At 58.0% G+C, this 11,075-nt stretch overlaps 2 protein-coding genes across 3 annotated transcripts in view; one reads left to right on the forward strand and one right to left on the reverse strand.

Annotated features, from left to right (window-relative positions):
* Nucleotides 1–77: 77 nt before the first annotated feature.
* RNF25 (ring finger protein 25) lies at nt 78–6,919 on the forward strand. The gene is made up of 7 exons (XM_009275027.2): nt 78–144; nt 863–932; nt 1,059–1,130; nt 2,050–2,190; nt 3,011–3,100; nt 3,459–3,593; nt 3,709–6,919. Exons 4-7 carry the CDS (start codon nt 2,125–2,127, stop codon nt 4,432–4,434), a joined length of 1,017 nt encoding a protein of 338 aa, XP_009273302.2. The 5' UTR covers nt 78–144; nt 863–932; nt 1,059–1,130; nt 2,050–2,124; the 3' UTR covers nt 4,435–6,919.
* Nucleotides 6,920–8,152: 1,233 nt separating this feature from the next.
* LOC103895379 (mitochondrial chaperone BCS1) overlaps nt 8,153–11,075 on the reverse strand; it is a 4,345-nt gene continuing 1,422 nt past the window's right edge. The window contains exons 4-7 of one of the 2 annotated variants that reach the window (XM_009274944.1): nt 10,686–10,749; nt 10,134–10,303; nt 9,563–9,680; nt 8,153–8,867 (exon numbers count right to left, since the gene is read on the reverse strand). In XM_009274944.1, the coding sequence (XP_009273219.1) occupies nt 8,615–8,867; nt 9,563–9,680; nt 10,134–10,303; nt 10,686–10,749 (605 nt within the window). In that variant the 3' untranslated portion in view covers nt 8,153–8,614. Of the gene's footprint in view, nt 8,868–9,387; nt 9,467–9,562; nt 9,681–10,133; nt 10,304–10,685; nt 10,750–11,075 lie in introns of those variants that run through there. The other variant, XM_009274945.1, reaches the window with a different exon arrangement.

The raw sequence follows: 11,075 nt of genomic DNA on the forward strand, positions 1-11,075 counted from the left end.
TCTTTCCTCCCTGCCCCGGGCTTCTCTGCCTTCCTTGTTGTGCTTTGGGTGTTTCTTTTTCTTTTTTTTTTCCTAGTATCCCAACAAAGCTCCGGAAATCTCGATCAGGAACCCACGGGGGCTGTCAGATGAGCAAATTCAAAAGTGAGTGCCGGGAGGGAGGGGAGAGGGCGATCCTTTCCTCCGGAGATCCGGGAGGCAGAACTGGTGGAAAAGCCTTCTCTCAAATTCATGTGGCTCCCCGTGTCCAGTTAATGGATGGATACAGGTCCCTAAATCACCTTGTCTTAAATCTCATGGGAGCCGCTGGTGCCGAATTTGGCACCGAGGGGTCTGCCCTGTGCTTGTTCCCCTGTGGTCCCTCTGAATTGCAATCTAAATCCCCTGGGCCTTTGAAGCTGTTGGTCCTGCTTTGACAGAGGTGGGACTGAGCCGAGTCCTTGGGCAGCCCCTTATTGCCTTTGTGCTCCTGTCCTTGGTGCAGCAGAGTGTGTGCAGAGAGACCCTGGTACCTGCCGACAGCATAGGAGTAACGTGGCTCCCACCAGACCTGCTCGGGGGCTGCTGTCAGACAAACGAAGCCTGAGGTTCACCAAAACTGAAGGGTGCTGGGTGAGCTCAAGCCAAGGAGCCATGCAGACCTGCTCTTGCAAGTCCTCTGACGACAAAGGCTTCCTGTGCACTGGCTTGTGGGGAGCACGTGAATATGTGTGTGCACATGTGCCCATCCCATGCTGCAGGCAAAGCCTGAAGGCCAGTGCTCTGTTTCTTCCTCCTGTCATTGTGGTGGGGTGACAGGTATGTGGGAGAGTGAAAAGGCATGGCTAAACTTGTGTTAAGTATTTCTGCTGCTTTGCTGTAGGATATCCCAGACCCTCAGAAGTGTTGCTGAAGCCAGGCTGGGGACAGAGGTGCTCTACGAACTGATTGAGGTGAGAGTTGGGGGAGACTGGGGGTCACCAGCCATGGACACTGGTCCCTGACTGCCCGAGGGGTGGGATGGCCCTGTGCCCACGGGCAGGCCAGTGAGCAAAATGTTTGCTTTAATGCTCCCGCAGAAGGGGAAGGAGATTCTCACTGACAACAACATTCCTCATGGCCAGTGTGTGATCTGCCTCTACGGATTCCAGGTAGGAACGTGTCCCCCAGCCCCGCAAGCTGGCTGGGAAGCGAGGCAAGAGAACAGGAGCCTGGGGCTCAAAGCTTGGCATTGTGACCGGGGTGTGCGGTGTGCCCAAGGGGAAGGAGATTCTCACTGACAACAACATTCCTCATGGCCAGTGTGTGATCTGCCTCTACGGATTCCAGGTAGGAACGTGTCCCCCAGCCCCGCAAGCTGGCTGGGAAGCGAGGCAAGAGAACAGGAGCCTGGGGCTCAAAGCTTGGCATATTGGCCTGAGACCGGGGTGTGCCTCAGCAGCCCCCTGCCCCCCTGGTCTGTAGGCAGTCCTACTCAGCATGAACCTTCCTAAGGCAGTATATGCTACTCTTCCAGTCAGCCTGAAGATAGCCATCTACAGAAACAGGTTATAGGGGCAGCGAGTGATGCCGGAACGTCTCCAAGGGAGTAGGTGGGGTCGGGGGATAGTTGCTGGTTCATCTCAGCTTCCCTGTGTTGGTCAAACCTCACCTGGAGTTCAGCACACAGGTAGTCAGGAGGAACTGGAACACATCCATGCGGGTGCTGAGGTCTGCAGGGACAGGGGAGCTTGCCTTGTCCAGGTTGCAAGGAGAGGCGGTGCCTGCCTGGGAAGAACACATCAGGTGGGAAGGTTGCTGCTTACATGGGAACATATGCAGATAAATCAGTCACAAAAGCTTTGCAGCTTGACATTAGGAGTATTTCTCACTCTCAGAATAGGGAGCAATGTCCCAGAAAGAGCTGAGGAGGTAGAGATGAATCCCAGCAGAAGATGTTATGTGTCTGCCAGCAATAGCGCTAGTTCCCCACTGCCAGCGCTGACATGGGAGTGAAAGCCCATCTCAGCTGGGGAGGCTACACAACCCTGTGCTCAGAAACCCTTTAAAGCTGCCCTTTCTCCTCTACAGGAGAGAGAAGCCTTCACAAAGACCAAGTGCTACCACTACTTCCACTCCCACTGCCTGGCCCGCTACGCCCAGCACATGGAGGAGGAGATCCTCATGCAACAGGAGGAGAGAGAGCAGCACCTGGCGCCATCCCCCAAACAGGTACCGGGCCCTGGGCTCTTCCCCCCGCCCCCTGCACAGGCCCTCATGACGTCTGTGTCACCCCCTTTGGGACATGGAGCGAGGGCTAGCCTGACCTGGCAGCACGGTCAGTGTCGTGCCTGCATTGAGAATCAGAGCAGTGATTAGACCAAGTGACCTCCAAGGGCCCCTTCCAACCAAAATTACCCTGTGGGCTTTTAGTACTTTAGCAGTTGGTTTATTGGATCTCTGGGTCAGGGCCTGCTGTGTGAGGGGGCAGGGGAGTTGGTAGCATTTTTGGACTTCTGGAACCACAGGAGTTAGAAGAGAGAGCTCCTTCCCTAGTCCTTGAACTGCAGGGGTGTGCGGCAGGATAAACATGATCACCTGCGTTCTGGGGTGATAAAACCTGCCTGAGCAGGTGTTGGAACAGTTGTCAGCCGCAGAGCAAACAGCACAGTTGAGTGTGAAACAAGTCAAAGGCTCCTTCCTGCAAAACCCTTTCAAAGAGGCGTTGCCTAGATGACACGCTCCACTTTGGAGTGGGGAAAAATAGATCCTAGGCTAAGGAGGACTGGAGCCCTATGTGCTGACAGAGGTGGTTTGTACAGCGGTCAGCCGCTGGAGCACAAATCCCGGCGTGCCTCGTGGTGGAGACACCTTCCGTAGCAGTCACTGAGGCACCAGACTGCTTTCATGCTGCTGGAACCCCCCTGGCTTTCACTGCCCTGGCAGAAGAGAAAAGAAGGCCACCCTGTTCCGCTTCCAGGCTGGGGATTATCCGGCAGCGCGTGGGCTGGGTCGTGGCTGGGGTTTGGTATCACCTCTCGCCTCCCCGCAGGAAGTCGGTGTGCAGTGCCCCGTTTGCCGGGAGACCCTGGTCTACGATCTCTGTGCTTTGAAGGCAGCGCCGCCCCCGCAGCACCCGCTGGTAAGAGGTGGGGGCTCACCTGCCCAGCTGCGCCCGCTCGCTGGGTAGCTTCAACTGGGACAATATAACAGATGAGTGAACAGACGCTGCATGCTCTCAGGTCCTCCTAGGCAGCCCATCCAAAGGGCAGTTCATAAAACCTAGCAGGGTGTCTCCTGATTGATTGATGTGTCCACAAAGAGCAGGCTTAGTTGTATAGGCCTGAGCTTTCTTCTCCTAGACCATGAAATGAGCTCTGTATCCTGTGTCCCTTGTGTGATCAAAGGAGGGTTTGCGGAGTAGCTCTTAGCACTGCCAGCTGCCTACCCGTGCCAGGTGTTGAGAGAGCCCTTACCCCGCCTCACTTTCTGCCGCTCAGGAGCCGTACAGGCCAGATGCCAAGACGCTGCAGCACCAAGAAGAACTGCGCTTAATTTTCAAGAGACAGCAAGAGAAAGGGGGCATCATTGACCCTGAAGCAGAGAGGAACCGTTACTTCATCAGCCTCCAGGCGGTATGGCACGGGGGCAGAGAGCTGGCGAGGGGGGCCCTGGACTGCAGGACTGAGCGCTGTCGTCGGCTGTGGCGCTGCCCTGTCCCTTTCTTAACCAGTGGCTTCTCTCTTTCAGCCTCCAGCTGCTGTTGATCCAAGCCAAGCAGCCGCTGCCTCTGAGCCACCGGTGAGTGCAAGCGCTGTGGACATGCCCCAGCCGCCCAGCCAAGCCTCGGCTCCAGAGCCAGCCGGGGCGCCGGAGGCCAGGGCAGAACCCGGGCGGCCCGAGAGGCCTGCTGTGCCCAGGGAGCAACAGAGCAAGAGGGAGAGGTACAGAGGGGAGAGGCCAGGCCCCAGAGACCAGGGCAGGCAGTCGTGCAGCAGCTTGCAGGAACCGGCAGAGGAAGCCTGTCATCTGCTCCACGGCTCCAGGGGGCCCAGGGGCTTTAGCCGGAGACCAGAGCGGAGACCTGGTAGGAGGCACAGCCAGGAGTTTCCAAAGCCTCACAGCAGAAGCAGGGCTGCTGCCTTGGCTGAAAGAAAGGAGTTGTGCCCTGAAGACCCCTCACCAGTAACAGAGGCAGTGGACTTGAAAGAGGAGCACCGTGATGTGGAGAGATGGACCCCGGAGGAGGAGGCTGAGGCCCACGGCAGGGAGAAGGAGAACCTGGCGTTCAACCGCAGCAACCACAGAGCAGCTCCCAGCTGGCAGGGCCACCACAGGCCCTGGGATTGTGGGAGGTGGGAGAGATCCAGGGTCCAGGAGCATGGTTCCTACCCCAGAGCACCAAGAGGGCGAGGGGTGTTCAGGCCCGGTGGACGTCAAGAAGCCCATCTCCTTGAGAAAGAGAGTGGCTCCTAGCAGGAGTGGTGAGGGGCTGGGCTGGGGGAGGGAAGGGCTGTTTCTGGGGAGAACAGTGAAGGCTCTGGTGGAGCAGTAGCAAGTAGACACCGTACCCCTTGGGAGGGAGGAGGCAGTTGGCATGTGGCACAGCTTGGGACAGGCAGTGTCTCCAGGGCACGTGCAGAGCGAAGCATCCTGGCGTGAGCGACTGGCTGTCACCAGCGTTGGAGAAGCTGACTCCTGAGAGATCATGTCAGCCTTGGTCTCGGAGGACCCAGGGGGCAGAGGAAGCCTTGACTGGGGACCTGCAGCCATCATCCCTGTACGTGAGCTGCCAAGAAATGTGCATACCTACAGAGCAAATGGACTGAGCCCAGTGCAGTGCCACGGCAGAGCCAGAGTTGTGGCAGGACCTTCCCTGGAAGCCAGCGTACCAGCGGAGCTGTGGTGGTGCCAAGTGATGAGGTTGTGCCAGGGCAGCAGCCTGGAGCTCAGCTTGCTGTGTCCCCCAGTCCTTCTCAGAGCGCCTTCTCAACTCCTGTCCCTGTCCCTGGGAGACAACATCGCTTCTCCCGCAGCCCTGACCGCTGCTCAGCTGGTGGGCTCGGCCAGGTGAGTCCTTTGTATGACAGGACACTTCCCAGTCCCAGCCAGGAGAGCTCAATTAAGCTTAAGTCAACACATTGGCAGGTCAGGGCTCTCTGGTGGCTGCGGCTTTGGGTTGGCTTCTGCTCCTCCAGGAAGGCTGAATTTAGCTGGAGCTCCTGCCCTGTCCTTCAACTGCTTTTGTGCAGGCAGTCTCCACCTGTGAAGAGCACTCTGCTCTGCGACCTGCATCTGTTGGGATCCCCCTCTAAGGCTAGGCTATCTCTTGGAGCTCCCAACAGCCCGGCGTGAAGACATGCCCCAATACTTTGGATACTCTTACCCTCCTTTCATCTTCGAGCTGATCTTGCTTCAAAGAAATGAGGATTTGCTGTTTAACTTGGTGCGGTTCCTTCTGCTGCTGCTTCACAGATGTAAACAGTGTCCCACTCCAGAGCCGTGACAGGCGATCTCAAGCCTCTGAAATGGGACACTGCTATTAAATTTATTTGTTGGGCCTTCTCCAGAGCCTGCTCCCTTTGTTTTCTCTGCCCTCTCACTCCTGTTCTTTGCTGTTTGGAGCGAAGGTGTTGATCCCTGGTATTGCTCATTCCCCTCCCTGCTCTCTACACCGGGGGCTGGGGCCAGGGCCAGGGCAGAGACCTTCCCCTGGCACTCCGGCGTGGCAGGAGGGCTCCCCGGTCCCTGCTTTGCCTGCCTCCATGTAAGCTGTCTGGCTGACCCAGACAGTACTGATTCCTTCACACTTGTTCGTGCCTTGTGCCCCTCACCTCTCTTTTGGCCACACGTGCGTCGTTTCTCCTCCTGCTGAGTGCAAAAATGGCTGTGCTGCAATGGACTTGCCAGAGCTTCGGGTGAGATCCCTAGGAAACCAAGGGCTGCGTGCTGGCCAGGAGGGCGTTGGTGCTGCATCTGCCCGATTGATCCTTTGGCACATGAAGGGTGCACAGAAGCTGTCTCGAATGGGCCCTCCTCACCTGCTGCCCTGCTCTCTCCACACCTGGCCTTGTCCTGAAGGGGTTGGTTTAACCCACTGCCCAAGAACCTTCCATGCTTAAATTTCCAACACTGGCCTATTTTCAACCCTAATGCTCTAAAAGCATTTGTTTTTTTTCCCCTCCTTGGTCTGAGCCTACACTACCTGTCCTGGGCTTGGGGATCTGAGCACCAGACATTGTGCCCTGCTGGGGACAAGGGCTGAGCACTTGCTCCCTGAAGAGAGCCCTAATTTTTCTTCAGTGCTTGCTTTGTCCTTGTTCCAGCCGGTTTCTGGGTGAACGGCCTGTCCACACTTCAGTGAAAAGGTGTAAACTTTATCTGATTTATTGGTGCTTATTCTGCTGCCTCCTGCCTTCACTTGTGAAACTGCTGTGCTCCAAGAAACGCATCTGGTATGTCCTGAAAGAAACAAAGATCTCTGCCCCTCGCAGTAGCTGAAGCTCCTTGGCTTCCTCCAGTGAGCCAGGCTTACTCTCAGCAGGAAGACTGCTGTGCCCGATGTTTGGAGCACTGGAGTTCAGCCATGGAATCGGAGTGAGCGAGGACTTGAGTAACTTCAATCAAATGTCACACATGTTAGAGGGGAGGGTTTTTTCCTGGGAGTAGGGATTTAGGAAGGGCCCTCACCTTTCTGACTCACTGCTGTCAGCCTGGAGCAGAGGATTTTGCAACAGCACGTGGAAGTGAATTTGGGCTAAGCAAAACAAACCTCCGGGTCAGAAGGGAGGAACAGAGCCTGCACCCTGCGCCTTGGGGCTCCTCATTTGGTGTCTGCCTGTATCACCCACCTACCTCACAGGGCTGTTGTGAGGCTTAACTGGCAAAAGCACTCGGGCTGGGCAGAAGGGTACTGGCAGCATCTGTAGCATTAACACTATTAAAAGCAGAGTGACAGATGTTGCCTGTGCTCTCTTGTGGTGGCATCGGGCCCCTCTGGTTCTCCCTCACCACTCCCCCATCCTCCTGAACAGCATGCTGTGAAGTGTTCACCAGTCACTCACTGGCCAGTTTTGACCCCCAGCTTTGAGGGAAGAGGCTGGAACCAAGCAGTCAGCCTCTGCGGGACGGCTGAGCACAGGGTTTGAGATGCCAACGGCAGCACCCTGCTCCAGGAGCCACCCTGAGTCACTAGAGACCCGCCCAGTGGCCACAGGATCAACCCTTCACTTGTGGAAACGTTTGTGCAAGTCTGGGGTTGCATCAAAGCAGCGCCTGTTTGTGCTGAAATTCAGCCAGGTGGCATCGGCTGGGCCCCTTTGTATCCCCGCGCACTCGGCTTTGCCCTTGGCCCCGCAGGGCAGAGCCAAGAGGATGGCTAAGCAGCGACCTAACAATTTGGGTTTGGCCTAGAACCAGCTCCCCCAGCCCCGCCAAGGTGATGCAGCCCCTGAAACAAGGACGTGAACACGGGGCTGGCTCTGGGGAAGCTGGTTTCAGGACTCTGAAACAAGGACTAGGGAGGGGAGAGGCTCTGGCTGGCTCGTTCTGTGGGTCAGCACGCACACCCTGACCCCTGACTCTGTGGCATTGGGAAGGAGGCACAGAGCCTGCCCGCTTCTCGATTGTATTTTGGGCACCTGTGGCTCTACCAGCCCATCCAGGACTTTTGTTCCTGGCAGGAAGGAAGCCCAGTGACAGGGAAGAGGCTGTGAGACTGCCAGCAGCTGGCCAAATCCCTTCTTTCAGCCACACAGGGCCGCTCCTGCTGGAAGGAGAGGCATAGTCACCTCCAACAGGCGTTTCTGCACCTCGCACTGGGCTGGCCTGGCTGCAGAAATTCATGTTGGGGTTAACATCAAGCTCTTGGGAAGATACTCTGTAACCAGCCAAAGCCTCTCGTCTGCAGCCACCTGCAGGCCTGCAGTAGCTCCAGGACCCTGCATCTCCTCCTCTGGCAGGAGGGACAGTCATGCCCACCCAGGAACGACGTCCAAGCAGATCTGCAACTTGGCATCGCAGCTGGCAGGGCAGGAGCTGTGGCACCAGCCTGCAGCCTGAGGGACAACGAGCTGTCTCTTGGGAGCTGCTTTTTTCTGAAAACACTCTGGATTTGCGGTACTGGCCATGCCAGGCCCTGGTCAGGAGGGCTCTGGACCAGCAGCTTAGTGGGGCAACTAACAGGCGAAGGGACTGGAGAGCCAAGAGCCGTGTTGTGCAATTCACAGAGGATATTCAAACACCAGTGAAGACCGTTCTCCCTTCAAAGACCAGCAGCTCTTTAGCAGTGCAGCACCCCAACGTCCTGCCCCAGGGAAATGCCCGTCTGGGGCACCCCCGGGCTGCCCCATAAGGAAGGGGATTCACATCCAGGAGCCTTGGCAGCTTACGGCAATCCCAGCAGGAGGCACGAGCTGGCAAGCGGGGCCAGTGCAGTAGCACCCAAGTCTGGGGAGCAGCAAGAGCCAATCCCCTCTCCCTGCTGTAAGGCTGGCAGCTCTGACTCTCCGCATGTTTTAATAAAAAGCCAAGGCCTTGGAGGGGTAGAGGTGAACAGAGACCTGGCCTGCGTGGCTGCGCAGCTCCATGGCATCCCCGGGATGGTCAAGTCCTTGTCCCAGTCCTCACAGCGACGTAGGGGTAAGCTGGCCCCTGGTCACAGCAGGATGGAGTGTATGTTTGCAATGGCTCCTTCGGGGTCCATCTTGTAGAGCATGAAGTGGCCCTGCACCTGGGCAGCGCTGATCTGTTTGGAGACTGCCAGCGCCTGCTCCGCAAACTGCTCAGCTGCAGCCGGGGGCTGCTCAGGGTAGAAGCGCTGGAACATGCAGGCAAGCTGCCAGGGGGAGCAATGGCCCACGTACTGCTTGAGATCCACGCGGCCGGGGCGCACCAGGGCCGGGTCCAGCCTGTCGAGAGACACGGGGGTGCCTTGAAAACCTGATCAAAGTGCCCCTGCAGGGTGGGTCCTGCAGGAAGCCCCCCTCCACGCTAGCACAGCCAGTGTCCTATCTGCAAGGTGCTCTGCACTGTGGGATGGTAAAGGTGGGGAAGAAGTTTGTCCCTGGAGGGTTGAGGGGCGGAAATCCATCTAACAGAAATGAGAGAGCTGGGGAAGGGCTGGCTCTGGAGGAGAAGTGTGTCCTGGGAGACAGCTCTGCCCATCTCTGTCCCATGAGCAACCCCTGAACAACCCTCCAGGCCAGCTCGGTCTGGAGCGAGCCAAGCCCGCCACAGGGCAGCGTCTGGCCAGGTGCCATGAGCCCAGGCTGCATCCTGCCAACCCAATGTGCTGCGCGCGGGGCCAGCGTTTCACTCACAGCACGGCCACAACCCCAAAATCCGCAGATCCCCGCGGGCAGGAAGCTGGTACCTCTCCTGAAGGGCACAACCATGGTCTGAACAGCAAGGAAGCATCTCGGGCTCCAGCAAAGGGGATCCTGATTAGCAATCAAGGGATTTGCATCCCGAGGGAGGATTTGGGAAACCTGAACCCCCAGTCTTCACGCTGGAGGATGCAAATAGCTCTCCATAAAGGTCATCAAAGGGGAGCAAGGTTTTCCCATGCCGCCCTCCCTGTTCCCTCCCAGAGGGCAGCTCTAACCTGTCCACATAGTTGGTGGTCATGAAGACAATCCTGGCCTCTGTGGAGGCCACACCATCCAGCGCGTTGAGGAGGCCGCTGAAGGTCAGGCGCCCCATGCCTTGGTACACAGACGGGTCTGGGGACGGAGGTGTCCGTGATCATATCCATTGGCCACTCACCCCGTGCAGTCCTGTGGGCCACCTCCCTATCACCCGAGGCTTAAGCCAAGATCCCCGCTCTCTCCTTCCCCTGAGGCTGACCCTCTGCCTCTCCCTGGCTGGCAGCACATTCACCTCCCCCGCCCACCCGCACCCTGGGAACCCAAAAAGAGAATGAGGGGGAAATCCACCCCCTCCCTCATGCTGAAAATAGCTGGGCAGAAGTGTCTTTGCCTGAGGATGAAGGACCCAAATCTCTCTTTATATGGCCTAGCCAAAACTGGGCAAGGCCCAGTTTGGGCCTTGAGGCCCCAGAGACCTGCCCACTCCTGGTCTCTGCTGGTGTGGCAGAGCAGCCCAGAGTCCAAACCACCCCCCAGCGCAGCCAGCAAACCCTCCGCTGCTGGCCCAGGAATGGGGGCACCACTCACTCTCAGCGGCGAGGTCCCGGCTGACGAAGGCAGCGTCCACATCCTCCAGCAGGATGATGCTCTGCTGCGGCGCCACGCTCAGGAGGTGATTGAGCCGGTCATCGGAGAGGCTGCGGTCGCTGAGGCTCAGCAGGCAGATACTGTACTGCAGCTCCCCAGCCAGGGCTGTGCTGGGAAGGACACAAACCACAGGGGTGAATCACAGCGAGAAAGCCCAGAGCAGAGGAAGAACCAGAGCTCCCTGCCCAGCAGCAGGGGAGAGGGCAGAGGCATCCTCCCCCAGTGGGGAACAGATACGGGAGGCAGGTGGGAGTCCCTGCTCAGCCCACTGGTGCCATGCAGCGCTGTGCAAAGCAAGGGCGCGAAGGGCTCATCACCCTGACCTGTCACGGTGCCAGCAACGTGAACGCTGACACCAGGCACCACTCAGGAGGCACAGCCCACTCCTGCATTTCAAACCCAAACTCATCCACACCCTCTCAGCAGCGACTGCTGTGCCCCAGAGCAGGCAGCTGGCAGGAGAACTGCTGTTAGCCAGCTGGCAATACTCACATGAAGCTGCTTTTCCCGCAGCCGGGAGGACCATACAGCAGGTAGCCTCTTCGGTAGGGGATCCCTAGGAAGACAGTATCCTTTTAGGAACCAGCTGGGTTGCTCTGAGCTCTCTCCCCCAGAGCTGCGGGGCGACACCAGAGGAAGGCAAGCAGCAGGACAAAGTTTCTCTGCAGCTGCCTCCAGAGAGGACCACAAGCATCCTGCCCCACAGCAACGTCGCAGGAGCAATGAACTCCGTGGTTTATCCTGGTTTCCAGGATTGGATTGAACTGAGGGGAGTTTGTCCCTTTGCAGACCCAGGCCTGACCTCAGCACCTGGGCTCGCTCATTTGAGGGGTGTGCCTGAGGTGGTGACCCACAGCCGGGGGGGGGGGGGGGGGGGGGGGG

This window comes from Aptenodytes forsteri, unplaced genomic scaffold (assembly GCF_000699145.1).
Source record: "Aptenodytes forsteri isolate BGI_AS27 unplaced genomic scaffold, ASM69914v1 Scaffold255, whole genome shotgun sequence".
NCBI lineage: Eukaryota > Metazoa > Chordata > Aves > Sphenisciformes > Spheniscidae > Aptenodytes > Aptenodytes forsteri.